The sequence below is a fragment of the Dasypus novemcinctus genome, chromosome 4 (assembly GCF_030445035.2).
Source record: "Dasypus novemcinctus isolate mDasNov1 chromosome 4, mDasNov1.1.hap2, whole genome shotgun sequence".
NCBI classification, from domain to species: Eukaryota; Metazoa; Chordata; class Mammalia; order Cingulata; family Dasypodidae; genus Dasypus; species Dasypus novemcinctus.
Window position 1 is genome coordinate 72,279,497 of NC_080676.1, and position 26,755 is coordinate 72,306,251.

The 26,755-nt window shown below is 36.7% G+C and overlaps 1 protein-coding gene across 12 annotated transcripts in view; it reads right to left on the minus strand.

The window, feature by feature from the left end:
* Positions 1-26,755, minus strand: part of SENP5 (SUMO specific peptidase 5) — a 60,906-nt gene that overhangs the window by 25,908 nt on the left and 8,243 nt on the right. For all 12 annotated transcript variants that reach the window (XR_011648645.1, XR_011648643.1, XR_011648644.1 and 9 more), the window contains 5 exons: positions 13,624-15,167; positions 7,653-7,758; positions 7,368-7,506; positions 7,094-7,141; positions 3,643-3,720 (listed from right to left, as the gene is read on the minus strand). Coding sequence is in view for 9 of the 12 variants with exons in the window: in XM_004465883.4 (XP_004465940.1) it covers positions 3,643-3,720; positions 7,094-7,141; positions 7,368-7,506; positions 7,653-7,758; positions 13,624-15,136 (1,884 nt within the window). In the remaining 3 variants the exon portion in view is untranslated. The remainder of the gene's footprint in view (positions 1-3,642; positions 3,721-7,093; positions 7,142-7,367; positions 7,507-7,652; positions 7,759-13,623; positions 15,168-26,755) is intronic.

Here is a 26,755-nt window from a genome sequence, read left to right on the forward strand (position 1 = left end):
GCCTTCATTTCCGAAGAACAGTTTTTCTGGATAAAGAATTCTTGGCTGGTAGTTTTTCTCTTTCAGTAGCTTAAATATAGCATACCACTTTCTTCTCATCTTCTCCATGGTTTCTGATGAGTGATCATCACTAAGTCTTATTGAGGTTCCCTTGTGAGAGATTGGTTTTCTCTTGCTGCTCTCAGAATCCTCTCTGTCTCTGGCATTTAGACTTCTGAATAGTAGGGTTCTTGGAGTATGTCTATTTGGATTTATTCTGTTGGGGGTGCACTGTGTCCTTCTTGAGTATTGACAACCATGTTTTTCAAAAGGGTTGAGAAATTTTCAGTTATTATTCCCTCCAATATGCTTTCTGCCACTTTTCCATTCTCTTCTTCTAGGACACCTACGATGCATGTTTGTGTGTTTCCCACTATCATTCAATTCCCAGAGACCCTGTTCATTTTTTTCCATTCATTTATCTTTCTGTTCTTCTGTCTTTTCAAGTTCAGATGCTCTGTCTGTCAATTCACTTACTCTGTCCTCAACCAATTCAAATCTGCTATTAGATGCCTCTAATGTATTTTTAATCTCATTCATTATAAACATATATGCACCTAATAACAGAGCCCAAAAACTACATAAAAACTGACAGAATTGAAGTGTGAAAGAAACAACTCAGTTATTTCTTTCCTTCGCTCTTCCAGTTTCCTTTTCACTCCTTCTGGTTGCCTTATCTCTACTTTGAGCTATTTTTCATTTTCTGTGTTCTTCCAATTGGTACCTTCCTAACTATAGTCTATCAACAAAACTTTGACCTTGCCCATACAGAGCACTTTCAGTATAAAAATGTTTTCTGTTTTCTGACATGACTTCTTTTAAAATTATAATTTTTATCTCCCTTTGGCTTATGTTGCTTTCCCTCCTTTTGGGAGACACCACCACTGCATAATACCCATGCTGGATTTTCCTACATATACAACTTTTAAAGTGGACAGTTCTATTTAGGTCTACGGTTAAGTGGCAAAGCTAGATTTTAGTGATTTGAAATCTGCATTCAGATTCTAGACCCTGAGGGGGAAAAGTGGAAGAAGGATAATAATAAACTGCTGTAATTCTCATATTATTCAAGAAATTGACCAGAAAATTAATTAAACTCTCCCTATCGAATTCATCCAGTTCTATGGAAAAAGGTTTTACTCATTGTATTTTGACCATTCTAATGCTTTTAAATGATCTAATATAAGAATCCAAGTAAGTGTAGAGCCTCCTATCTCAAAGGCCTTTTGCTGAGTGAATTAGTGCAGGAGCTGGCAAATGTTTTCTGTAAGGAGCCAAAGAATAAATATTGAAGGATTTGCAAGTCATAGGGTCCCTGTGCCAGTACTTGGCTTTGCCCTTATAGGCAAAAGTAGCCATAGTCAATATGTAAATGAATGGGCATGGCTGTGTCCCAATAAAACATTTACAAAAACAGAGTCATCCATGTTCACAGACTGGAAGATTTAATGTTAAGATGGTAATACTACCCAAAGCAATCTACGGATTCAATGCAATTCTTATCAAAATCCCAGTAGCCTTTTTTGCAGAAATGAAAAGTAGATACTCAAATTCATATGGAATTGCAAGGGGCCCTGAAAAGGCAAAACAATCCTGAAGAAAAAGAACAAAGTTAGAGGACTCACTTCCCAATTTCAAAAAACTTACTAGAAAACGACAGTAATTAAACAGTGTGATAATGGCATAAGGACAGATATATAGACCAGTGGAATAGAACTGATAGTCCAGAAATAACCCCATGTATCAATGGTCATTTGATTTTTGACAAGGGCACTAAGTTCATCCAATGGGGAAAAGATAATCTCTTCAACAAATTGTACCAGGAAAACTGGAAATCTACATGCAAAAGAATAAATTGGACACCTCCCTCACGCCATATGCAAAAATTAACTCAAAATGGATCAATCACCTAAATAAAACCATAAAACTCTGAAGAACACATAGGGGAACATCTTTAGGACCTTATATCAGTCAACAGATTCTTCGACTCTGTATCAAAAGTACATGCAACAAAAGAAAACAATTGATAAAACGGACTAAGAATAAACTTAAAAGAATGTGTAAAACCTAAGTGAAAAACACTACAAAATTCTTCTGAGGATATAAGTCAACAAACTGAGTAATTCCTTCTTTATAGACAGGAAAGCTCAATATTATTATTGCAATTTTCCCTAAATTAATCTGTAAATGAAAAGCAATAATAAGTACAAGTTGTACTATTTTTTAACTAACAAAATAAACCTCAAATTATCTTGGGACAAAAATGTGAGTCCTTTATATACTTGGTTAAATTGATTCACAGATATTTTAATTTTTCGCTAGCTATTATATAATATAAACAGAATTTTTAAAAAATTTCCTCCTCCGATTGTTCATTGCCAGTGTCTAGAAACACTACTGATTTTGGGGTGTTGATCTTGTATCCTGTCACACTGCCAAATTTATTTATTAGCTCTAGTAGCTTTGCCGTAGATTTTCCAGAATTTTTATATATATAGGACCATGTCATCTGCAAAAAAAAGCTTTACTTCTTCTTTCTCAATTGGATGACTTTTATTTCTTTTTCTTGTTTAATTACTCTAGCTAGAGCTTCCAATACGATGTTGAATAAGAGTGGTGAAAGTGGGCATCTTCATACAAATAGAACTTTCTTTTTGGAGATTATTTCCTCAGAATAAACTAGTTGGATTACCAAATCAAATGACAAAATTTGCATTTGGAAAGTAATGTAAGTCATAATATAATAATGATTACCACTTACTGTGTTTACCATGTGCTTAATGGTTTACGTGCATTATCTCATTTAATCCTCACAATAAGGTAAATACTACTGATATTCCTGTTTTCAGATGAGGAAAATGAAGCTCAAAGTAATTAAGTAGTGTTCCCAAGGTCTTACAATAGTTAAGTGGCCACACTAGAATATGAACCCAGGTTTGATTCCTGAACTCATTATAAGTGTCCCCCACCAGATTTGCACTGTCCAACCATATTTCATTTATCTTTGTATCCCGTGGCACTATTGATGATGCCTTGCAAATATTACATAGGAATGTTCAATCAAGTGTTAATACTTTCCAAAAAGTTTTTCCACAACTAAAAACAATGCTCACTCTTTACACACACACACAATAATTGTAGGTTATAGGTTTAGATTTTAGGTTTACAGAAAAATCATGCAGAAAAGGCTCACTCAATTTCTCCAATAGTCAGTATTAAAAAGTGCAAATATCTCTAGACCTGTAATTTGGAACTTGAAATTGTTGGGAATTTCATAAAAATATCAAAAATAGAATATAAATGAGCTTTTAAAATGTTGTTTCTGGCATAGTCACTGAATATGGAGAGAAATTAAGATTGGAAGGACTTTTAGGGATTACTTGCTCTTTCAGTTAACAGCATTATTCCAATCAATTGGATAGATTCAAAGTTTTACCTGTCTCTTGAATGTTAAACAGTAAGATTTCTTTAAAAAATAATAAAAAAACAACTGTCACATAATAATCAGCTTCTAATTAACATAATCTTGGCCTTAAAATTCTTATTCTACCACATAAATTGGCTTATCTCTTAGAATTAAAAGAAAAGCAAAAATGAGAATACCTTTTTAGTCCACCTTTTTACTCCATTATATCCTTTGGTTACCAGCTGTCTATGAAAAAAGCTGTTGAAGAAGTGAACCTGGAACAGAAACCAAATACATGCAACCAGATTATGTATAAATTACACTCAGATTTAATTTCAAAAGAAAATTTTAAAATGCTTGAAGGGAAGCGGACATACAGCAAGTGGTTGAGCACCTGTTTCATAAGTATGAAGTCCTGGGCTCAATCCCCATACCTCCTTTAAAAATAAAAAATTTTAAAATGCTTGAAAGAAAACTAGACAAAAGAGAAAATTTTCTTCTTAAAAAGGATGATCAACTGGATATCTGGGCAGAGGGTATGTTGCAGTTTTCTGTATCAATTTCGCAACTGTCCTATAAGTTTGAAATTATTTCTAAATAAAAAGCTCATTTAAAAAAATGATCAAAATATAGAAAATACAACATAGTTCTCAGAAGATTCTGTTCCAAATTTTTATTAGTATGACTGTACTATTAGTACTATTAGTATGACCATGTACCATGGTCTATAGTTAGGACTGGAATTAGGCAGAAAATAGATGAACTGAATCTAATCAAGTAGAGAAGAAACCTGACAAATCTCTCCAAATCAGGTAACAAAACTGAAAGAGGTTATGAAAGAATAAGGTAAGCATTACCTTGAATTCAAGGGATATAGATTGCAAAACTTACCCTATCTGAAGGATTTGGATTTGGAGACTCCTACTGTCATGAAAACTATACAAACGGCTTAGCATGATCATTTCTGGCTTGTAAGTAAACATAGTGTGGACTTAAAGTGTTCACTCACTTTCTTTGAAAGAACCACTTAAAATGATAAAAATGTTTCCTCAGTGCAGTGGTTCTCAGAGGGTGGTCACCAGATCAGCAGCATTAGCACCACTTGGGAACTTGTTAGAAATGTGAATTTTCAGGCCCCAGTCCAGACCAAACTGATTAGAAATTCTGAGGGTAGGGCCCAGCAATCTAATTTTTTAAGCTTTCTACGTAATTCTGATGCACATTCGTTTGAGAACCACGAAGTTTGATGAAGATATGGATAAAAAGAGTTCATAGTAGCTGTTTCTGTAGAGCAGTGATTCTCAAACTTTCAGTGCATCAGAATTACGTGTAGCATTTGTTAAAACACACAGACTGGAATGCACCCCAATCAAGACAGCAGATTAAAAACCTGCAGGGCTCTGTTTATCCACTGAAGCTTTGAACAACTACCAAGAACTGGCAGAAACATTTTTCTCAAAGCTCAAAAGAACAGTTAAAGGATTTCAGTAAGAAAGTCAGGGCCAAATAAAGAAAAAGACTACTTAAAAGGGATAGGCAGGAAGCGGTTGTGGCTCAACTGACAGAGCATCCACCTACCACATGGGAGGCCCAGGGTTCGAACCCAGGGCCTCCTGACCCGTGTGATGAGCTGGCCCATGCACAGGCTGAGCTTTTCTCACATGGGACGGCTCTCCTTACAGGGCACACTTCTTGTGTGTGGGGCTCCCCTAAGCGGGGGACACCCCTGCGTGGCATGGCGCTCCTTGCATGCATCAGCACTGCGCATGGGCCAGCTCATCACACAGGTCAGGAAACCCTGGGTTTGAACCCTGGACCTCCCATGGGGTAGGCGGATGCCCTATCCATTGGGCCAACTCTGCTTCCCCAGCCTTTGACATTGATGATTGTACCTATGAACCTTTTCTTGTGAAATGGAACATAGCCTAGTATTATATTTTGCCTAAGAGTTACCTCCTCAAAGCCTCCTTGTTCTCAAATGTGGCCTCTCTCGAAGCCAAACTCAGCATGTAGATTCACTACCTTCCCCCTGGGCATGGGACATGACTCCCGATGATGAGTCTCCCTGGCACCAAGGGATTATCACCAAGTACCAACTAGCAATGCATCTGGAAAAAGACCTTGACCAAAAGGGGGAAATAGTAAATACAAAAGAGTTTTTATGGCTAAGAGATTTCAAAGTGAGTCTGGGGGTCATTCCAGTGGTTACAGTTATGCATGAGATCTAAGCAGGATCTCACAGACTGCCACCATAAACAGTACCTGAAATAGCAATGCTCCAGAGGGCTCTAGAGAAATCTAGAGACTATAAGCAGGGCAGACAAGCTCAGAAATTTGGCATCCTGTTAGTGTGCCTTACTTTGGAATTTATGGTCCCCAGACTCATTCATAATTTCCTACATATGGCTCTTCTTTCCCTTTTATTTGAACCTATAATTAGCACTATAATTGTTAAATATATGTCCCAGAAACTTAAATCTTCAGTCTGTTCATATGCTGGTTAAGCCCTGAATCTCAGCAGAGTTGTAGAACCTACTCTCCAGTTCACTGGACTCACCCAGGACAAGGCTGATGATGGACAACGACCATCCCTAAAAACAGAGAATATCTATAACTGCAAGCAAGATAGTTTCATCCATCTGCCCCATAGGATCTAAGCCCCCTCTCAATTAGAAACAAAGCAGGCATCACCATTCCAAAATCCTCAGGATTGAAGAATGAACAATGAACTAAAATAGAATTACTATTATTCTACTACGGATTCATTATTATTCTAGCAATGAAAGAACTTCTGTCACTGATATAAAGGCAATGGCCACCAGAGGTTGAGAGGAGAGAGAGGGAAGAACAGATGTAACATGGGGGCATTTTTGCGACACTGGAATTATACTGCATGACACTGCAATGATGGATATAGGCCATTATACATTTTGTCAAAACCTATCAAATTGTACAGGGCGAAGTGTAAATTATAATATAAACTATAGTCCATGATTAGTAGTAATGCTTCAACAGGTGTTCATTAATTGTAATATTATGTACCACACTAATGAAAGATGTTGTTAATGTGGGAAAGTATGGGAGGAGGAAGCAGTGGGGCATATGGGATCCACTATATTTTTGACATAACATTATGTCATCTAAAGCTTCTTTAAAAATTAAAAAAAAAAAAAAGAATAGTTTAAATATGGAACTATCCTCTTAGGGAAACTTATAGCTTAAGGAGTTTAGTTTGTATTTGACCAAGTATCAAAGGTTATCCAAGAAAAAGTGAAGATGAATGTTATTTTACTAGGTCTTTTAAGAGTAAGATTTTAAGCAGAACTTAAAAGTTTAAATGGTCCCCATTGTGCATCTTCCCATCAAGAGAAACTTTCCCTGAGATACGAAAACATAGACCCAACTAAGAAAAACCTTTCCCAAGATATCAAAAAACAGACCCAACCTGAAACAATTAAGCAGGAAAGCATTGGCACTGTGACTTTCTTATACAGAAGTTGATAGAACTTATGCTCAACCCTAACACATGACCAATCCAAAATATAACCCTGTTTGAAATATGAGGAATATTAAATAATACCATAAGGTTTTTAAAAAATCTCTCTTTTTAATACATAACACTCTCCTGAAGAGTAAGTTTTCACTTACTTTGTCTGGGACTGCATCCATTATCAGCTCACCATACATATTAATGACCTGTGGAAAAGCAATTCAGAATATGCTAGTCAGAATGAATAACATATTGATACTGCTTACAGTAATCAAACTCTTTGTATCCTGGGGTTAGTGAATAAGACACTTAAGTAACAAAGAATCCTTGATTCTAAAAGATAACCATGAGGTCAACTCTGACATTATTAATTTGATTTTATCATCTAACATCATCTGCAACTTTTCCACAGAGAACCTTCAATATACTAACCTGATCATTCAGCCAATTCTGACCATCCAGGGTCACCAGATCATCCATATCGAGCATGTGCTTGTTGTAGAAGATGCGGAAGTTGCATTTTTGATGTTTGGCCCGATAGTTTGTTATTTCCCTATTAATAAATGGTTTCCTGAAACACAAAGATTTTGGAGAAAAAGGTAAAAAAAGAATTCTACTCAATTTATTGCTAAGTATCTTCTTTTTTTAATCAAGAGAAAAATGATTTATGCCAACAATTTTATTTTCAAGAGCTTAAATTTATCATCACTGACAAACCTATTAGAAAAGTCTTCGTTAAAGACATCTTTTAATCTTCCAAGAACATCTTTTTCACTGAGTGGGACCAAACTGCCATATTTCTTCATAATCTCATCTAGGAACCCTTAAAATAAAAGAAGAAAAAGATGGGAAAACAAATCATTTTCAATAAAGTCATTCTCCCAACACTTAACCTATATACAACACTTAATATTTAACACACACTTAATTTATATTACAGTATTACATTATATTATGAAGAAATCTTTTAAGTTATATCTTTCATATAAAAATAAAAGGTATTAGGCCATCACTATTTCAATACAGAGACAACTATAGCGGGGCACCTAGAAAAGGAATGGATAGCTAAAAATAAAGATTGGTACCTTTCTGTAGCTTAACCTAGGAGAGAATAAGCATATCTCCTCAGAATTGAAATCTAAAGAGATTAATCATCTGGTTAAATATATCTATTCTTTCGGTAACTGAAGGAATAAGGAATAATTTTATTAAAAATCGGAGAGGATTATAATCGCTGTCACTGTTTTATTTGGTAAAGGTATATAATTTAATCTCATAGCACGGGCCAAATTCTAAGTCATTTTTATATAATACAATTCTACAGTTATACTCATAACACTAAATAACCCTAGGAGGTGAACTTAATTTGGTAATAGGGCCAGTGGGGCATATTTTAAGACAGGAAGCAAAAGAAAGAGTTACTTCCTGGCCAGAATATAAAGTAGTGTTTGGGGATGTTTAAGTAAAATATATATGTATTTTAATGGCTTCTAGGAGGGCCCACTGAAGAAACAACAAAGAATGCCCTAGGAAATAAAGAAGGACATCATTGCTAAGTAAATACAAAGAAGCTGAGGCAAAGCTTAGAAGCTCATAAAAGTGCAACCATGATTTCGGATCTTCGCTAATGCTGAACAACAAGAGCAACATCCTGACCAACCAGTCTGACAGTTAGGTCTGGTAAGACAGAGAAAAAGAGAGGACCATTAGCCATTTATCTTACCCAGCTCCATTCCTAACTTCAAGGATGGCCTCTGCTATGTCCAGGTACAAAATAGGTCATGAAGAATCACAACAGAATGACTGTCCTGGGAATAGAGTATGGGAAGGAGGGTTTGATAGAAGAGAAAAAAACCTACTTTTCCTCCTGTTAATTTTCCACCACAGGTGATTTCAATTTGAGAGGCTTAAGACAAGAGTGAAGGTCAAGATAAAGTAAACAGAAAAGAGTTGCTTGCTTACGCCTGGTATTGATCTAGGCTTTGGATATACAGAAGACAGGAAGGTATTCCCACTTTCTGATTTAGCTCATCAGCATAAGAGATAAAAGACCTGGGGCTTCTAAGCTATGAGTAGAGCAAATATTTGCCTATCTTTACTTCGTATTTCATATGAAGAATACCTAAGAATAAACTTAAAGAATGTGCAAAACCTAAGTGAAAAACACTACAAAATCCTACTAAGGTATTTAAGTCAGTAAATGTAATAATTCTTTCTTTTTAGGCAGGAAAGCTCATTATGTTGTAAGCACAATTTTCCCAAAATTAATCTATAAATGTAATGCAATACCAAGGAAAAGTCAAACTTTTTAAATTGACAAAATAAACCCCAAATTATCTTGGACCAAAAATGTGAGAAATTCCTTGAAATTTTTTAAAAGGATTAAAGCACAGAGGTGAATAAGGGGCAGAAAAGAGAAGAAATGCAAAAACAAGACAGTAATAGTGCTAGGGAAAAAAAAAAGTTGAACATTTCCTAAACTTGAATTGAGAGCAGCATTTATAGATGTTCCTGTTTTTTTTTCCTAGTACATGACAATAAACATCTTCAAATAAAATGGCAGTCTCTCCATAATTCCATGGCTAAAACTTTGAGGAATATGCTTTTTAACTTTTATGCCCTTATGAACATAAGACTTAAACATAAAAGTGGCATGCAATATTTATTCTTCTTAAAGCTGCCTTTTTCCATTCAATATATCATGAAGATTTTTTTCCTAAGTCACTTCAAAACAAACTTAGTAGTCCATTAAATGAGTATGCCATATTTTAACCAGTCTTCTACTGATGGCCATTTAAGTTAATTCTTAGCTCTCTAAATGATGTCACAATTAAGAAACCTTGATATATCCCTTGTCCCATTGTTTCCATAGGACATACATGCTAAAAGTCAAATTTCTGGGTCAAAGAGCATGCATATCTAAAATTTCTAAATTTCATTTATGAGTTTTGCTATATACAAGATTTTTATGTTTTTGGAGTCAAATTTGTATATTTGTATTGCTATCAAGTTTTTAAATGTCTTATCAAAATTAGATCATAAAAATGGTTTCCTGTATTTTTTTACTTGTACCTTTATTGAGATATAATTCATAAACCACAAAACTCACCCTCAAAAAGTATACAATTTAATGAATTTTAGTATATTAACAGAATTGTGCAACCATCTCCACCATCCACTTCCAGAACAATTGCATTATCTCAAAAAGAAATCCTATACTTAACTAGCCTTACTAGCAGTCACTCCACTCAACCCCTCTCCCCAGTCCCTGGCAAACATTAATTACTTTCTGTCTCTATAGATTTTTCACTTAGCATGTTTTCAAGGTTCATCCTCGAAATCCTTTTTAGGGTAGAATAATATTCCATTATGGATATACATCTTATTTTATCCATTAATTTGCTGATGAACATTTAGGTTGTCTCCACTTTTTGCTATTATTAATGCTGCTATGAACATTCATGTACAAGTTCTTGAGTCTGCTGTTTCTATTTAGTTAAATTTTTAATTCATATGGAATATATTGTGACATAGGAATCTATTCCTTTGACTTCCAAAACAAATAACTGTCCCAGTTATTTCTCTTTACCCTTAATGTGCTATAATTTTATTACACAAATTTTAGTGTGTGTGTGTTTTAATCTTGATTGGCACTTACTGAGTCTAATTTAAAAATGCATTCTTTTCTTCAGTTGTGGAAATTAATCTTACTTCATCAGTTTCCCTTCCATTCTCTCCTGGCACATTTATCAGATGGAGGTTAGAACTTCTAGCCCTTCTTTGAGGTGAAGCAAGAAATTAAAGATAACTGCAAAGTAATCTGAGTGCAGAATTCTAGATTTTCATGGACACCTTCAAACTGTAAAAGATTTGTTGTCTTGCAGAGTACTAGGGGTTTTTTTTTTGCAGCAATTCACTACCATGATCACAAAGCATTCAACTTAGCATTCAAGAGAGTAATTATCTTTTAATAGTCACATCTCATCCTTATATAATATTTAATAAAATTATGAAAATACACTAAGAAGTAAACTTCCTTTAAGTATAGCTGACTCCTGATAACTATATGAATCAATTGAGAGGAGCTCAATGTACAGTTTTATTAAATAATAGCCAGCATTCAACATACCATGGACTTTAGTATTTGCTAATACTGTAAACGTCAATTAAGAGGAAGTCTTTTGTACTTAATGTCATATACTGACTTCTATTCTTATTGCCTTATTAATCCTGATTACTCAGGTTTAGTTCTTCCATTCATTGAATGTGTCTCTTTCATTATGTGGGCTTTCTCTGATGTTTGGTGATAAATAATGCCTCGCCTCTACTTGGGTAACTTGCTGGAGGGTAGAGGAGGACTGGGATGGGCAGTAGCTATAGCTTTATATTGAACTTTTTTCAGTGGGGTAGGGGGATGCTAGGAATGCCAGCAACAACAGTTCTGGAAATGGATGTTCTTCATTCTTGCCATGTGTTACAAGTAATGGGCGGGGAGGGGGATTATAGATACACAACTGCTAAGTCCCTTCCCACCAATCTCCTGTTCTTAGAATTTCAGCTTGACACCAGAAATCCTCATTGTTGGTATGTGGCACAGACAGTGAAAGATGCTTTCATTGAGATTCCCCAGCCACTCAGTCGTTTACCATGGGCCCTCTTTTCCTTCCCATTTTCACCACCTCCAGAAATGGGATACTGTCAGTATTGTACCATTTTCCTGCAGCAATCTTCCTTCTGCCACTGGGGCTCCCCTCTGAACCATCCTTCTACTTTCTGCCCTGTGGGAGTTTCTCAGTTTCTGAGGAACTCTCTCCTTTGTTTTTGAGTATGGAGATAGATAATGTGTTTTTAATATATTTCTCATAATTTCAATGGATTTATTAAAGTAAGACGATGAGGAGACTCATGTGCTTAATTAATCTTTTTAAGCCACTTTACCAAGTGAAGAAGTTTCCTTTATTCCTAGTTTTTTAAGAGATTTAAACACAAAAGGAAGTTGAATTTTATTAACAGGCTCATCAACATTTGCTGAGATGCATGATTTTTCTCCTTTAGCCTACTGAAATAATGACTTACATCAGAAATCACTAAATGTGAATTCTCTAAGAAATCCTACTTCCTCAGGCTATGCTGTAGTTTTACTACATGCCATATATAACTTATCAATTATATTTGGAAATATTACATCTACATTTATAAGTCAATTGGTATTTGTAGATAAACGCTAACTTTTTCAGATGTAAGTATCATGGTTCTGCTTACCTTATCAGAAATCTCCGAAGAGTATTAAAAACAGAAAAAGTTTTTTTTAAAGATTAACTAGAACTTTTTACCTTGTGTCTTCTTGTTAAGAACTTCTACATATTTAATGGTTGGAAAAACAAATTGTTCAAAACTGTTTAAAATACCAAGTAGTCTTTCAGTACCCCAGAAAAAGCCATTTATAGCAATTTGATGAGTGTCCAGATAATATCCTATACAAATGTATGTGCACATATACACTCACACACTCACATTGCATATGTGCATATGTATTTTTTGACAAAATGGTATCATTCCGTTTTGCTATTTGCTTTTTTCACTTTATAAAGACATCTTTCAGTATAAAATATAGACCAAATTTATTCTTTAACACCATTACCCGGACGTGCCATAATTTATACTTCAAAGGAGCTAACTGCTTGGTGTTTCCAGTTTTTTTACTACCACAAATGATAATACAATCATTTCCCCTGTACAAATATATTTGTATTCTTTTATATCTAGGATAAATTCTAAGAAGAATGGGTCAAAGATATTTTGATACTGCCACATTCCACATTGTCTTCCCAAAACGTTCATACCAGTTTACTTCATGGGTTATATTTTGACAAGGAAAGACTTTTAAAGCAAGACATAGAAATTAGAAACTATAAAGGAAAAGATAAATTTTTACTCAGTAAGAACTGAAATTTTATACTAAGCAAAAATATCTTAAAGTCTGAACATTGGACACTTTTATCTTTTGGAAGAGAAACACTTAAATTATTATGACATTTACAATTGATAATTTAATAGCTTTTAAACTAGTATGATTCAGTGAAGGTAGGAATCAGTATATCCTGTTGGTTGCTACAATATTAGGAACTAGTACAGTGGCTGGTATATAGGTGCTTCCATACATTAAATAAATGAAATATAAGCATCACAGAAATGGGCAAAAGAAAACCATACATGCAAAAAAAAATTGCCAATAAGCATAGAAAAAGATGTTGTAATTTAAATTTAAAAACACAAATTAAAACAATTCTCATGCAATCTATAATACTGGCAAAGCTTAACAAGTGTAAACTGGTTCAACTTTTAACAGTTCTCTTAAAATTTTAAGTGTCAATAATCTTTCATCAGCAATTCCACTATTAGGAATTTAACTTATAGAAACAACTGTGTAAGTGTAAAGAAATAATTTCACTCACCACTGTTTACAGAAGGAAATAACAGAAGCAACACACAGGTCCATAATTCGAGAATTAATTAAATAAGCTATGGAACATCTACATAATATAGCAACATAAAAGGCTTCAAGAACTTCTAACTCCTAAAAAGGAAATCCACATGTGGAAGGCAAAGAAATAGTGCTCTTCTAGAAAGAATAATGGATAGCAAGTGTAGGCTGGAAGTTGGGGAAGAATAAAGGAAGAATGCATACCAGAAAGGCAGACTGACAGCTGTTCATCATCCACTGGAGATGCTTTTTGACTGCTCTTCCCACCTCCCACTTCATTTTCTAGTTTGAGTCCACTGCACATCAGGGGAGCCTCTAGTGGACTTTTACAGTAAGGGTGGTCCAGCAACTTAGAACTAAGAATGTTCTGCTTGAGAAATCCATCCTCCTCCATCTGGTATGAGCTCTCATTTTGAACAGTCTCTTCAGACACTGGCCCATCTACACTACCCAAAGAATTATCTGCCCCAGACACAGACAATTTAACTTTGTCATCACTGATGGTACTTGTTCGATTTTCCTGACTCAGAGTCATAATTTCTCTTTCAGTTTCCAATATGAACTTGTTACTAGAATGATGTTCTGGTAAGGAGATGTCATGAATCAGCTCTGTACATTCCCACTTAGGAGAGGAACAAGGTGACTGGTCCCAGGTGTATGTGGCACTGCCATTCTGTTGGTCAGGGAATGCCTCACCTGAGCTAAGCTCCTTGCCCAAAAAAGGACTTCCTCTAGTGCGTCCATCAGGCATATGAGAGTTCTTTCCCTTCACCACAGCCTTACTGTCCATATTTGGGAAGTACGGCTGATGCTGACAAGAAGAGTCTTCACGTTCTGGAGGAGGGAATGGGCTGCAACTGCCACCCTCACAGTTCTCCCTAAGGGCCTCTTGATGGTCCCCAGTGACCTTCTGCACCCAGCTTTGCTGGGCTTTTTTTAGCTTGCAAACTTTGCTTTTCGTTCTGAAGTGCTGGGATCTGAGAATTCTGTACCGAAATCTAATCAGAGATAATTTCTCATACATCATAAGAGGAGATTCTTTTATTCTTCTATGTTGGTTAAGATGGAACTTTTGAGGAATCAGGGGTCCCCCATTTCTGTGGTGCTCCAGCCCTTGGTAGCAGCCATAACAAAAGCGCTTTCTCTTATGGTTGCTCAAGGTGACCACAATCGTGCTGCTCTCACCTGGACGTTGGCTCGCCCCATTGAACTTCATGGGAAAGTCAGAAGCTTGCAGTTCTCTCCTAGGTCTATGACCACTGGCCTGGCCCAAAACACTATTTGCTGGTAAGTCAGCAACTGCCTTCAAGAGACTTTCCTCTCCACAGTATTCATGCTCAGAGTTCTTTGCTGATGATAGTAACTTTTCTGCTTGGAGCTTCACAAGAGTCCTCGAGGAGGAAATGAAGTGTTTAGTGTCCTTTCTTTTCACTTTAGAGGACAAAGTACTAACATTTTGAGCAGCCACACTGGACTTGGTCTTGGCAAAAAGGGATTCATCCTGGATCCACGTTTTCTGGATTTGAAGGGCCTTCTTTCTGCACTGGAAATACCTCAACTGCCTGCTCCAAGTAATTGGTCTTCCCAGCTTAGCTTTCAGAATGTACAAATATTGATGAAAGTAAAACTTCTTAAAGCCTCCAAACCCCGTATTCCATTTCTCAGAAAATGCCAAGTGGACTCCTTTCCTCCATAGAATTTTCCTCTGTTTTTTCATTTTTCTGATGCATAATGAGATCTGGATGTAGCTGTAAAGAACAGAAAGAAAATTTGCATTTTAATCCTATAAATAAATAGTCATAAACTCATATTCAGAGATTTATAAGGTAGAAGTTTGAAAAAAAAGTACACATATATTTCAATTTAGCCTGCAGACATATTGAAATCCTACCTGATTAGGTTTTCTTTCCAATGTAAACTGGAAAAAAAAAGATAAAACTACTCTAACAAGACCCCATTTGCTGTGCCTGCCTCTCACAGAAATACATTTCAAGAATCATTTCTTAGTCTTCAGCCAGTTTTTGAAGGAGTACACAGAGAAGGCAGTCAGAAGACAATTTCCAAGTGTTGGCCTTGCTTCTCATTAGCTAAGTAACTTCAGCAAGTCACATAAATTAAAAGGACGGGTCAGTACTTTTGCTCTGTATAGTCATCCACAGGTAGATATTCAATAAATGCATGCAATATCAGTATCTTGCGAGGAGGAAATCAGCTTTCTCTTTGCCAGTCAAAAATTTGCCTATGATGGGACAAGTCTCTAATCAAGTGCTTTCACCTGGTTATGGTTCTGGCTCTCAAGTAATTATGAGATTTTTAAAAAACCAATTCAAGCATATATTATGAACTCCAGGAACCGACTGATGGTAAAGGGTAGATGGGAATGACAGCTAAAGCCAAGCCTGATTTCCCCTCAGAATTTAACAAGAACTAATTTTCGTGAAGGCTCTTTAGCATAGAAAGAAAAGTATCAGCCAGTGTAGGTGGAGTGGGAAAAATATAAGACTACTAATCAGAAAACCAATATCCTACTTTTTAGCTCATTAACTAGCTAAGAAAATATGTATTATATTTCTGTGCATCAGTTTACTTCTCTGCCAAACAACAACAAAAAAACAGAAACAGGAGAACCAAACACTTCAGTTCCCTCTTCAAATCTCATTAAAATAAATGAAATCAGATTTTTGAAAAGGAAAAGCCCTCAAGGACAAAAACAACAAAAAAAGGAAATAACAGCAATAAAATTTCTGAAAGAAGAAAGCAGATGAATGACTTTCTAACAGACTTAACAAGCCAAAAGAACTGAAATCTAAGCCAGCAGTTGGTGAAGTCAAGAAGCAAGTTACCAGACCTCAGAAAGACTCAGGAATTGGAGAAACAAGTATTTATGAAGATCAGGGTATGGGTGGAGCTGAAAAAGGAAGGACTGGTTGAAATTTTGAATAAGAATCAATTAGCCTCCAGGTCCTTTTTCCTACTTGGCAGATAAACAAAGGTTCACTTTCTGGGGAGGATGAACCAGAAGAGGTACATCATACACAGCTGAGGGCAGGGGTACAACAGGAGAAATATATTTACATAGTGAATTCCCTTCCTAACCCCATACCCTACTCAGCAACCAGACACACACATTAGGACCCAGGCTTAAACCTCCAGGCAGGAAACATGTCCCAGGCGAACAGATCATTCAAAAAGAAAAGACCAACTGATACTGTTACCTGGTGATGCCCCACTAAACATAAACATCCCGAGTACGTATGCCAGAGTTCAAGGAATTAGATCTCAGATCCTTCCATAAGGCCAAATAGCAGGAAACTGCCCATCCCACTCAAGACAGAAAGTTTATCCTTCAGCAAGGAAGGTCTCCAATCAGGGAGCTCTCAGGAACAGTTTGAATACAGACTTACAAACTGAATGTTGAGACCCCCAACCTCTTCTCCCATTCACCCAGAACTCTTATCCATACTATTCTTCTATGGGCAATCTGATGAGCCTGTAGGAAAATACATAAAGACACAGGTATTCCCCATAAAATGTCCAAGCATGGCTCACAGTGCACCTCACAGATAGCAAGTCCCATCAGGTACTCCGAGTTTCCAAGCAGCTTTTCAGTGGTCATTGTTAAAAAGGACTGGAGAGGGAAGTAGCTGTGACTCAAGCAACTGAGCTCCAATTTACCATATGGAGGACCCAGGTTCGATCCCCAGGACCTCCTGGTAAAAACAAGAAAAAAGGAGTCCCAGACTTGTGCAGCATGGTAAAGCACAGGTCCCCACGTGACAAAGCAACACACCGAAAGACAATAATGCAACCAGATAGGGAAAAAAAAAGGGACTGAGCAACCAAGAACTACCAGAATGAAAAGCAGAGACCAAAACAAACAAAAAAGCATAAATGATATATAAAGAAGTCAATTTTAAAAAACTAACATTTATATACTCAAAGAGGTAAAAGAAAATATTATTCACAGGGAAAAAAAAACAGGATGCTATTTTTTAAAAAAGGAACAACTGAAAACAAGAACGAAGGCTTGGAAATTTAAAATAATAACAGAAATGAAAAACTCAATAGCTTGGCGGTTTAAAACACCATAAAGTTAAAGGACAACAGACAAACCAAAAGAAAATATTTGTAACACATACCATAGAAAAAGGGATAATATCCATAATACATGAAGAACTCTTAAAGGACAAAAGACAAAAGCCTGATGGAAAAATGGGGGAAAGGCGTAAGAAGATAATTCACAAAGACATTAAAATGGCCTTTAAACAAAGAGAAAAGATGTTCAAACTTATTCATAAGAAAATTGGCTAAAATTACGAAAACACATTATGTTGACAGAGAAAGAGGCACTTTCACAAACTGCTGATGGGAATATAAATTGATACAATCCTTTTGGAGAGGAATTTGATAACATCTAACAAAACTACAAAAGTATTTACCTTTTAACCCAGGAACCGCACTTCTAGGAATTTACTCCTCCATTGATAATCAAAGTCCATATGTAAAGTTTATTCATGAAAACATTGTTTATAGGTACAAAATATGTAAACAACCTAAATGCCTGTACATAGGAGTGTGGTCAAATAAACTATGGTCCATCCACACAAAAAATGTAGCTGGAAAATAAGGACAATCTCTATGAACTAACATGGAGTGATTTTCAGGAAATACGATTAAGGGAAAAAAGCCCAAATGGGTATCCGTAGTATGCCACCGAGGTAGTTAGTCAACTGTACAATTAAAAGGAATAATCCACACAAGACTCCCCTAACTTCTGACACCAACTGCAAGTTTGAGGTAGTTCCCAAAAGCAACCTCAAGTTCAAGAATTTGCTAGAAAGACAGAACTCACTAAAAGCTGTTATACTCATAGTTAAGTTTTATTAAAGCTAAAGGATACTGATTTAAATCAGTTAAGGGAGAAGTGCATAGGGCAAAGTCCAGATGTACCAAATCAGAGCTTCCAATTGTCCTCTCCCTGTGGAGTCAAGAGAGTGCTACTCAACCAAGATCACTGTGTGACAATATACATGCAATATTGCCAACCAGGGAGGCTTACCAGAGTCTTGGCGCCCAGTTTTTATTGAGATTCTCACATGGTCAGGATTGAGTGCCCACTTGGTTAATATCAATCTCCATCCCCTCCAGAGGTTGAACGATATTAAACACCCTAAATCACACTGTTGGTCTTTCTGACATGGCCAGCACCCATGATAAGTCACACTGCTGGACAATCTGGTAATACAAGGTCCCCATATAAACAAGTGCACTCCTATCAGGCATGACATTTCAAGGGCTTAAGTGATTACCTCTCAGAAGCTGAACACAAGCTAAATTCTTTAGTTTATAGTCACTTTTATATAGGTAAAAAGGGAAAGAAAATATACATGCATCTCTCCATTTGCTCAAAACAAAATAAAAATCAAAATATGAGAAGGATAAACCAAAAATTAATGAGATTGGTTATCTATAGGGCACAATAAGGGGGAATGGGGTCAAAAGAACGGGGGAATAGGAATGGAGTAGAAGGGGAAAGTGACACTTCTCTGTCTTTTCGAAAGTTCTGACTTTTAGAACCATGTTAATATTTCACATATTTAATATATAAATAATTGAGGTCAACCAGGATGTGGGAGAAACTCAAATTATATATAGACAATAACAAACAGGCCTAATTGCACTATAAATGAGTAACATAACCACAGTGAAGGCACTGGAGAAGAAAAGAACTGGACAAAGTAACTTCAGAAAATAATAATTTTTTTAAAAGATTTATTTATTTCTCCCCCCCTTCCTCCATTGTCTGCTCTCTCTGTCCATTCGCTGTGTGTTCTTCTGTGTCTGCTTGTATTCTCATTAGGCGGCTCTGAGAACCAATCCTGCAACATTCAGGTGTGGGAGAGAGGTGATCGTTCTCTTGCACCACTTCAGCTCCCTGATATGCTGCATCTCTTATTGTTTCTCCTCTGTGTCTCTTTTTGTTGCTCATGTTGCTGCACCAGCTCTCCGCATGGCCCAGCACTCCTGTATGGGGAAGCACTCCTGTGCAGGGCAGCACTCCTGCATGGGCCAGCTCACCACATGGGCCAGCATGCCTTCACCAGGAGGCCCTGGTCATTAAACCCTGGACCTCTTATATGGTAAACAGTCATATAAGCCATTAAGCCAACTGCTTAAGCCACACTGGCTTCCCAGAAAATAATATTTTGACTATGCTGTAAGGATAAAGACAAAAAGACTACAAATACTGTATAATAGTGAATTTGTTTTTCACAGGAGTATGAGTTAATTTGGAAACTACTTGATACATATTCTAAAATTGAGCTAGTAAGTAAATATGTTACAGATAATTACAGCCAGGTTTCTCACTGTTGGAGAAAATAGTTACAAATAATGAAAGAGAAAAAATGAGAATGAACCCTGTGGTGTTAGAATGAATTTAGAGATATCAATATGAGCTCACAGTATTTAAAATACATACAGATATAGAAATAGATATATGAGGTGCACATTGGCAAACTGAAACAAGAAATAGATGTCTCTACAAGAATAGTTGAAGACTTCAACACACCACTCTCAGCATTGGATAGAACATCTGGAAAGATGATAAAAAAGGAAACAGAACTTGAATATGATAAATGAACTAGACCTAACAAACATTTATAGAATATTATACCCCAATATAGCAAGATATACATTATTCTGAAGTGCTCATGGATCTCTCTCCAGGACAGAACATATATGGGGTCATAAGGCAGATGTCAATAAATTTTAAAAGATGGAAACTATACAAATCACTGTATCTGATCATAATGGAATAGTTGGAAGTTAATAACAGGCAGCCAAATGGAAAATGCAAAATTATATGGAGATTAAACAATACACTCTTAAATAATTAGTGGCTCAAAGAAGAAATTATAAGAGAAACCAGTGAACACCTCAAAACAAATGAAATTAAAACACAATTTATCAAAGTTTATGGAATACAGTGAAGGCAGTGCTGAGAGGGAAATTTATAGCCCTCAGTGCTTATATTAAAAAAAGGAGAGAGAGCTAAAATCAAAGACCTAACAGCGTACCTAGAGGGACTAGAAAAAAAAATACTAGCATACCATGTTCAAAGCAAGGAGAAAGAAAGAATAAAGATTAGAACAGAAATAAATGCAATGGAAAAGGAAAAAAAAAAAACAATAGAATCAACAGAACTAAAAGTTGGTTCTTTAAGAAGACCAAAAAAATTGATAAACCCTTAACTAGATTAACAAAGAAAAAAAAGAGAGAAGATGCAAATAAATAAAATCAGAAATGAGAAGAGGGACATTACCACTGACCCAGCAGAAATAAAAGAGATCATAAGAGGACAGTAAGAATAACTGTTTGCCAACAAATTAGACAATGTTGATGAAATGGACAAATTCCTAAAACACATGAACAACACACACCGACCCTAGCAGAAATAGAAGACCTCAACATGCCAATCACAAGAAACTGGAAGAGTCTTTAAAACCTCCCCAAAATGTCAAGTTTAGGACCAGATGTCTTCGCAGGTGAATTCTACCAATCATTTAAAGAAGACCTGACACTAATCTTCAAAAAGAAAGGAAAAAAAGAAATAGATATAGAAGTGTACATAAATATATTTCTTAGTCTGTCTGCTGAGAGGGCATAGAAGCAATAACATCTCAGTAACACAAGCACCCCTAGTGCCCAGATCTTGTTTTCTAAATATCATTTTCCACTAAAAGGAACCAGGGCTCCTTAAAGAAATGATGATTCTAGGGCCGGGACAGAGAAAGTACAAGATAAGCCTGCAACATCTTTGTGGTGCCAGAAAGTAAATAAGTGCTCAAAAAATGATGTCAAAAGGACACAGACGCCAACCTGAAGGGGCTCCCAAAGGTAAAAAAAAAAAGGTTTAGCAACTAAATATAGAATGACAGTAATGGATTATAACCCAAGAAAAAAACAAATTTCTTGAGTCCATAGAAAACAGTGATATAACTAAAATAAATGGGGAGAGAAAAAGAATTCTTCCCTACACAGAATTTCAAATTAATAAATGTAGACAAAGTGATAAAAGAGAAAAATCACAAATGGCAACTGTTCTGTATTAGCTTCCCAAGGCTGCTATAACAAAGTATTACAAACTCGGACGTTAATTAAAATAACAGAAATATGGGAAGTGGATGTGGCTCAACTGATAAGAGTGTCCATCTACCATATGGAGGGTACAGGGTTAGATCCCCAGGGCCTTCTGACCGGTATGTTAAGCTGGCCCATGTGCAGTGCTGACGGTGCGCAAGGAGTGCCATGCCACTCAGGGGTGTCCCCCATACAGGGGTGACCCATGCACAAGGAGTGCACCCCGCAAAGAGAGCAGCCCCACGTGAAAAAAAGTGCAGCCCACACAGGAGTGGCACCACACGTACGGAGATCTGACGCAGCAAGACGATGCAACAAAAAAGAGAGGCGGTTTTCCAGTGCCACCAGATAATGCAAGTGGATGCAGAAGAACACACAGCGAATGGACACAGAGAGCAGACAATCGGGGGGAAGCGGAGAGAAATAAATAAAATCTTTTAAAAAATAAATAAAACAAAAGAAATATATTCTCATAATTTTGGAGGCTAGAAGTCTGAAATCAAAGTATAGGCAGGGCCATTTTCCCTCTGAAACCTGTAGGGGAAAATAATTCCTTGCCTCTTCCTAGCTTCTGGTGGTTTGTAGGCAACACCTGGTGTTCCCTGGCTTGCAGCTGCATCTCTTCAATCTCAGTCTCTGCCATCCTCTGTTTCTGTCACCACATGCCATTCTCTTCTATGTCCATTTATGTCTCTTCCCCCCTTTTTAAGTCTGGTGTCATCATAAGTAATCACATCTTTAAAGACCCTATTTCCAAATAAGGTCACATTCTAACAAGGAGTTAGAACTTGAACATAACATTCTCTCAGAAATAAATTCAGGTAAAAATTATCAATGGAAACTAAAATTAGTGGGCAAAATTACAAGAGACAAGATACTTAACTAAACTCAAAGTATCTTCCCACAAAATACTTAAAATCACAAAGGGAAAATAGTAATTTTACAGTGGGAAACCCTGACAACATTACCGTGGCCAGGTGATTAAGGTTAACACCATCAGTAATGAGGTATATGGATATCATGTGCCTCCTGATACTGCACAGCACCATTTCTCTGGTGTTCTTGTAAAAAAATGTATGACCAGAACATAATCAGAAGAAAACAAGAGACAATCCAATTGAAATAACTGGCTAAATCTCTTCAAATGTGCCAATCAAGGTAATAAAAGACAAAGACAGACTGAGGAATTGTCCCAGATTAAAGGACTAAGACTAAGGAGACATAGCAACTAATAAAACATGGGATCTGGAATTGGGTCCTAGTTCAGAAAGAGGACATCAGTGGGACAACTGCAAAAACTAGACTGCTTGTAGTTCAGTGTTAACAATATTATCTTAATGTTAATCTCCTGGTTTTGATAAATTACTGCAATTATATAAGATAACATTTGGGGAAAAGCTCGTGAAGTGCATATGAAAATTCAGCATTATTTTTGTAAATTTTTTTGTAAGTCTGAAATTATTTCAAAGTGAAAAAAAAAAAAGTTAAAACATTTAAAATTGTGAGGAAATTTCCCAGAAAGTAGAACAAAATGAGAGAGATTAGAGATTCGCAAGTCTATGGTTAAAACTACAATGCTTGGAAAGTTCTTCTGGCAAATATGGCAGGGGAGGGTTACTGGTGAGAGCTGTTGGATGTGGGGGGTTGCATATAGGACAGGGTGCACTTGGGGCAGGCTTCTATGGATTATGTAAGTGTTCACCTTGGCACAGTGTGTTATATCAGTGGGTGGAGACCCACACAATGAACAAGAAAATATTAAACTCCCATCCCAGGGAGGCATGCTATGTTCTCAAATATAGGGGCAAGAGTCTCCCAAGAACATATGCAATGCCTAATAAAAGAAAACAGACCAGCAGGTCAAGCGCTCAATATTACTTCGAGTAACTACAAATATTATTCTTCAAAAAAGTGAAACTTATGGGAAGATCAGTGCCCATGCGAGTGCCCACATGGTGAGCTGAGTGTCCGTGCAGCAAGCTGAATGCCCACACTGTGAGCCAGTGCCTGCACAAGTGAATCACACAGAAAGATGATGACACAACAAGAGAGAGAAAAAGGGGAGAGTCAAGGTGAAGCACAGCAGAGACCAGGAACTGAGGTGGTGTAATTGACAGGGAACCTCTCGTCACATCAGTGGTCCCCAGGATCGAATCCCAGTGACTCCTAGAGGAGAAAGACAAGAAGACAAAAAGAAATAGATACAGAAGATCAAACAGCGAATGGACACAGACAGCAAAAAATAGCAGAGTGGGGGAGGGGGAGGGGAAAAAAGTGAACCTTAGTGGTTACCATAGGTCCTGAAGGGAAGGGGAAAGAAGAATAGACTAGATGGAACATAGGGCATTTTTAGGGCATCAGAATTGTTCTGCATGGTCTCACAATAATGGATACAGGCCATTTAAAATTTCTTCAAAATTTATAAAAACATACAGTTCAAAACGTATATCATAATGTAAACCACTGACCACGGTCAGTAGCAATGCTTCAACATTTGCACATCAGTTTAACAAATGTACCATCCATATGTAAAATGCTATTAATAGGGGAAAAGGAATAGGGGGGAGGGCATTGGGTATATGGGAAACCCCTATATTATCTACATGACTTTTCTGTAACCTGAAGCTTCTTTGAAGATAAATTGGAAAAAAAAAAAAAACCATTGGGGTAATACATTGAAGAAAATCTCACTGTACATACAAGACAACAGATCTTACAGCCATGAAAGACATATTGTCTACTTATATTTTTAATGTAACATTTTGTCATCTATGTATCTTTCCAAAAAAGACAAAATTTTAAAAAGCCACCATCTAAAAATTTTTTTTATTTAAAAGTGTTCCATTTTTTTTATTTTTCTATATCTTATAGCTATTTTTTAAATTATTATTTCATTTTCTTATTTTTATTTGGTTACTTTCTTGGCTTCATCTTTGGAGAGGTTTTGGATCAAAGAAGGGTCACAACTTCGGCAAGGGAGGAACATCAATGCAGAGTGTTGGTGGGGATGCATGGGAGAGGATTCATCTGGGGCAAACCTCTAAGACATATGAATGTGTTCAAGTGCTCATAGAGCTTTGCCATGGTGGGTGGAGATCCACACAATAACTGAAAAAATATCAAATTCCCATCCTGGGGAGTTCTGCTAACATTCTCTAATGGGAGAGCAAGAATCCCCCGAGTACAGGGGCAGTGCTTAGTGAAGGAGGACAGACCATTGCACCAGTCCCCTTGATAACTGTACTTATGAACCTTTTCTTTTGAAACTGAAACATAGCCTAGAATTATGTGTTGCCTAAGAGTTACTCCTGAGGGACTCCTTGATGCTCAAATGTGGTTTCTTTCTAAGCCAAAATCACCATATAAATGCACTATCTTCCCCCCAGCATGGGACATGACTCCCAGGGATGAGCCTCCCTGGCACCAAGGGATTACTACTAAGTGCCAACCAGCAATGTACCTGGAAAAAGACCTTGACCATAAGGGGGGAATGTTAAATACAAATGAGTTCCTATGGCTAAGAGATTTCAAAGAGAGTCAAGAGGTCATTCTAGAGGTTACACTTATGCACATCACAGCAGGATCTCATTCACTGCCACAGTAAATATTGCCTCAAATAGCAGGGCTCCAGGGGGGTCTAAAGACATCCAGACACTACTGTCAGGGCTGACAGCTCAGGAATTTGGCACCCTGCCAGTGGGCCTTACCTTGGAATGTATGCTCCCCAGTAAGTCAGAGTTGGACTCATTTGTGGTTTCCCTACACATGGCTCTTCTGTCCCTTCTTTTTGAACCTTAAGTTAGTAATATACTATGTCCAAGTATATGTCCAAGAGACTTAAAAATCTTTGGTCTGTCCATGTGCCAGCTGGGTGCTGAATCTCAGGAGAGTTGCAACACCTACTCTCCAGTTCACTGGACTTACCAAGGACAACTAATAAGGAGAAGATGATGGACAACGCCCACCTCAAAGAATAGAGAAAGTCTGCAACTACAAGCAAGAGTTCTATCTATCTGCCCCATGGGATCTAAACCCCCTCTCAATCAGAGGTAGAGTGGTCATCATCATCCCAAAATTCTCAAGATTAGGGAATGAACAATGGACTAAAGTAGACTTACAATTATTCTACTATAGACATATTGTTATTCTAGCCATGGAAGAACTCTTATCATTGAGGTGGAGGTAGTGGGCACCAGAGGTTCTGTGGGGAGGGAGAGGGAAAAATAGGTGTAATATGGGGTCATTTTTGGGACACTGGAATTGTCCTGCATGACATTGCAATGACAGATACAGGCCGTGACTTTGCTATAACTTATAAAACTGCGTAGGACAGACTGTAAATTATAATGTAAACTATAATCCATGGTTAGTGGTGATGCTTCAATATGTGTTCATCAATTGTAACAAACATACCACACTAATGAAAAATACTGTTAATGTGGGAAAGTGTGGGAGAGTGAGGATGTGGGGCATATGGGAATCCCTCTATTTTTTTATGTAACATTTATGTCATCTAAAGTTTCTTTAAAATAAATTCAAAAATTTTTAAATGACAGATTTTTTAAAAAAGAAAATTAAAGGATCAGATCAGGAGATCAAATGCCCAAGTAATAAGAGAACTTAGAAGAAAAACAGAACTAAGAAGGTATAGGAAATACATAATTCAAGAAAATTCACAGAATTAAAGGACATGAATTTTTACAAGGAAAGAACCTAGCAAATGCCCAGCATGGTAAATGAAAACTAACCCACAACCAAGGCATATTAATTATGAAATTTCAGAACCCTGAAGGCAAAAAAAAAAAAAAAGACCTTTGAGGAAAAGGAATGACAGAAAAAGATTTTATATATATAAAGAATCAGGAATCAGAATATGTCAGTGGACATCTTAATAGCAGGTCTGGACACTAGAAGATAAGGGAGAAAAAAAGTTGAGCGACAACTATTTTCAACCTAGAATTTAAACACAGCCAAATTATTACTCAAAATAAAGAATAGGAAAAGGTTTTCAGAGATGTAATTTATCAAAATGAGTTTTCTCAGGGAACCACAAGAGGATGAAATCTGACGAAATAAGGGAGTAAATCAGAAATGAAGATATGAGATCCAGGAAATGGAGTCTAAATAAGAGAAAGCAAAGGGAAATAACAAGGGTTATGGTAAAGAAAGATCCCCAAATGGCAATTGTGCCTCA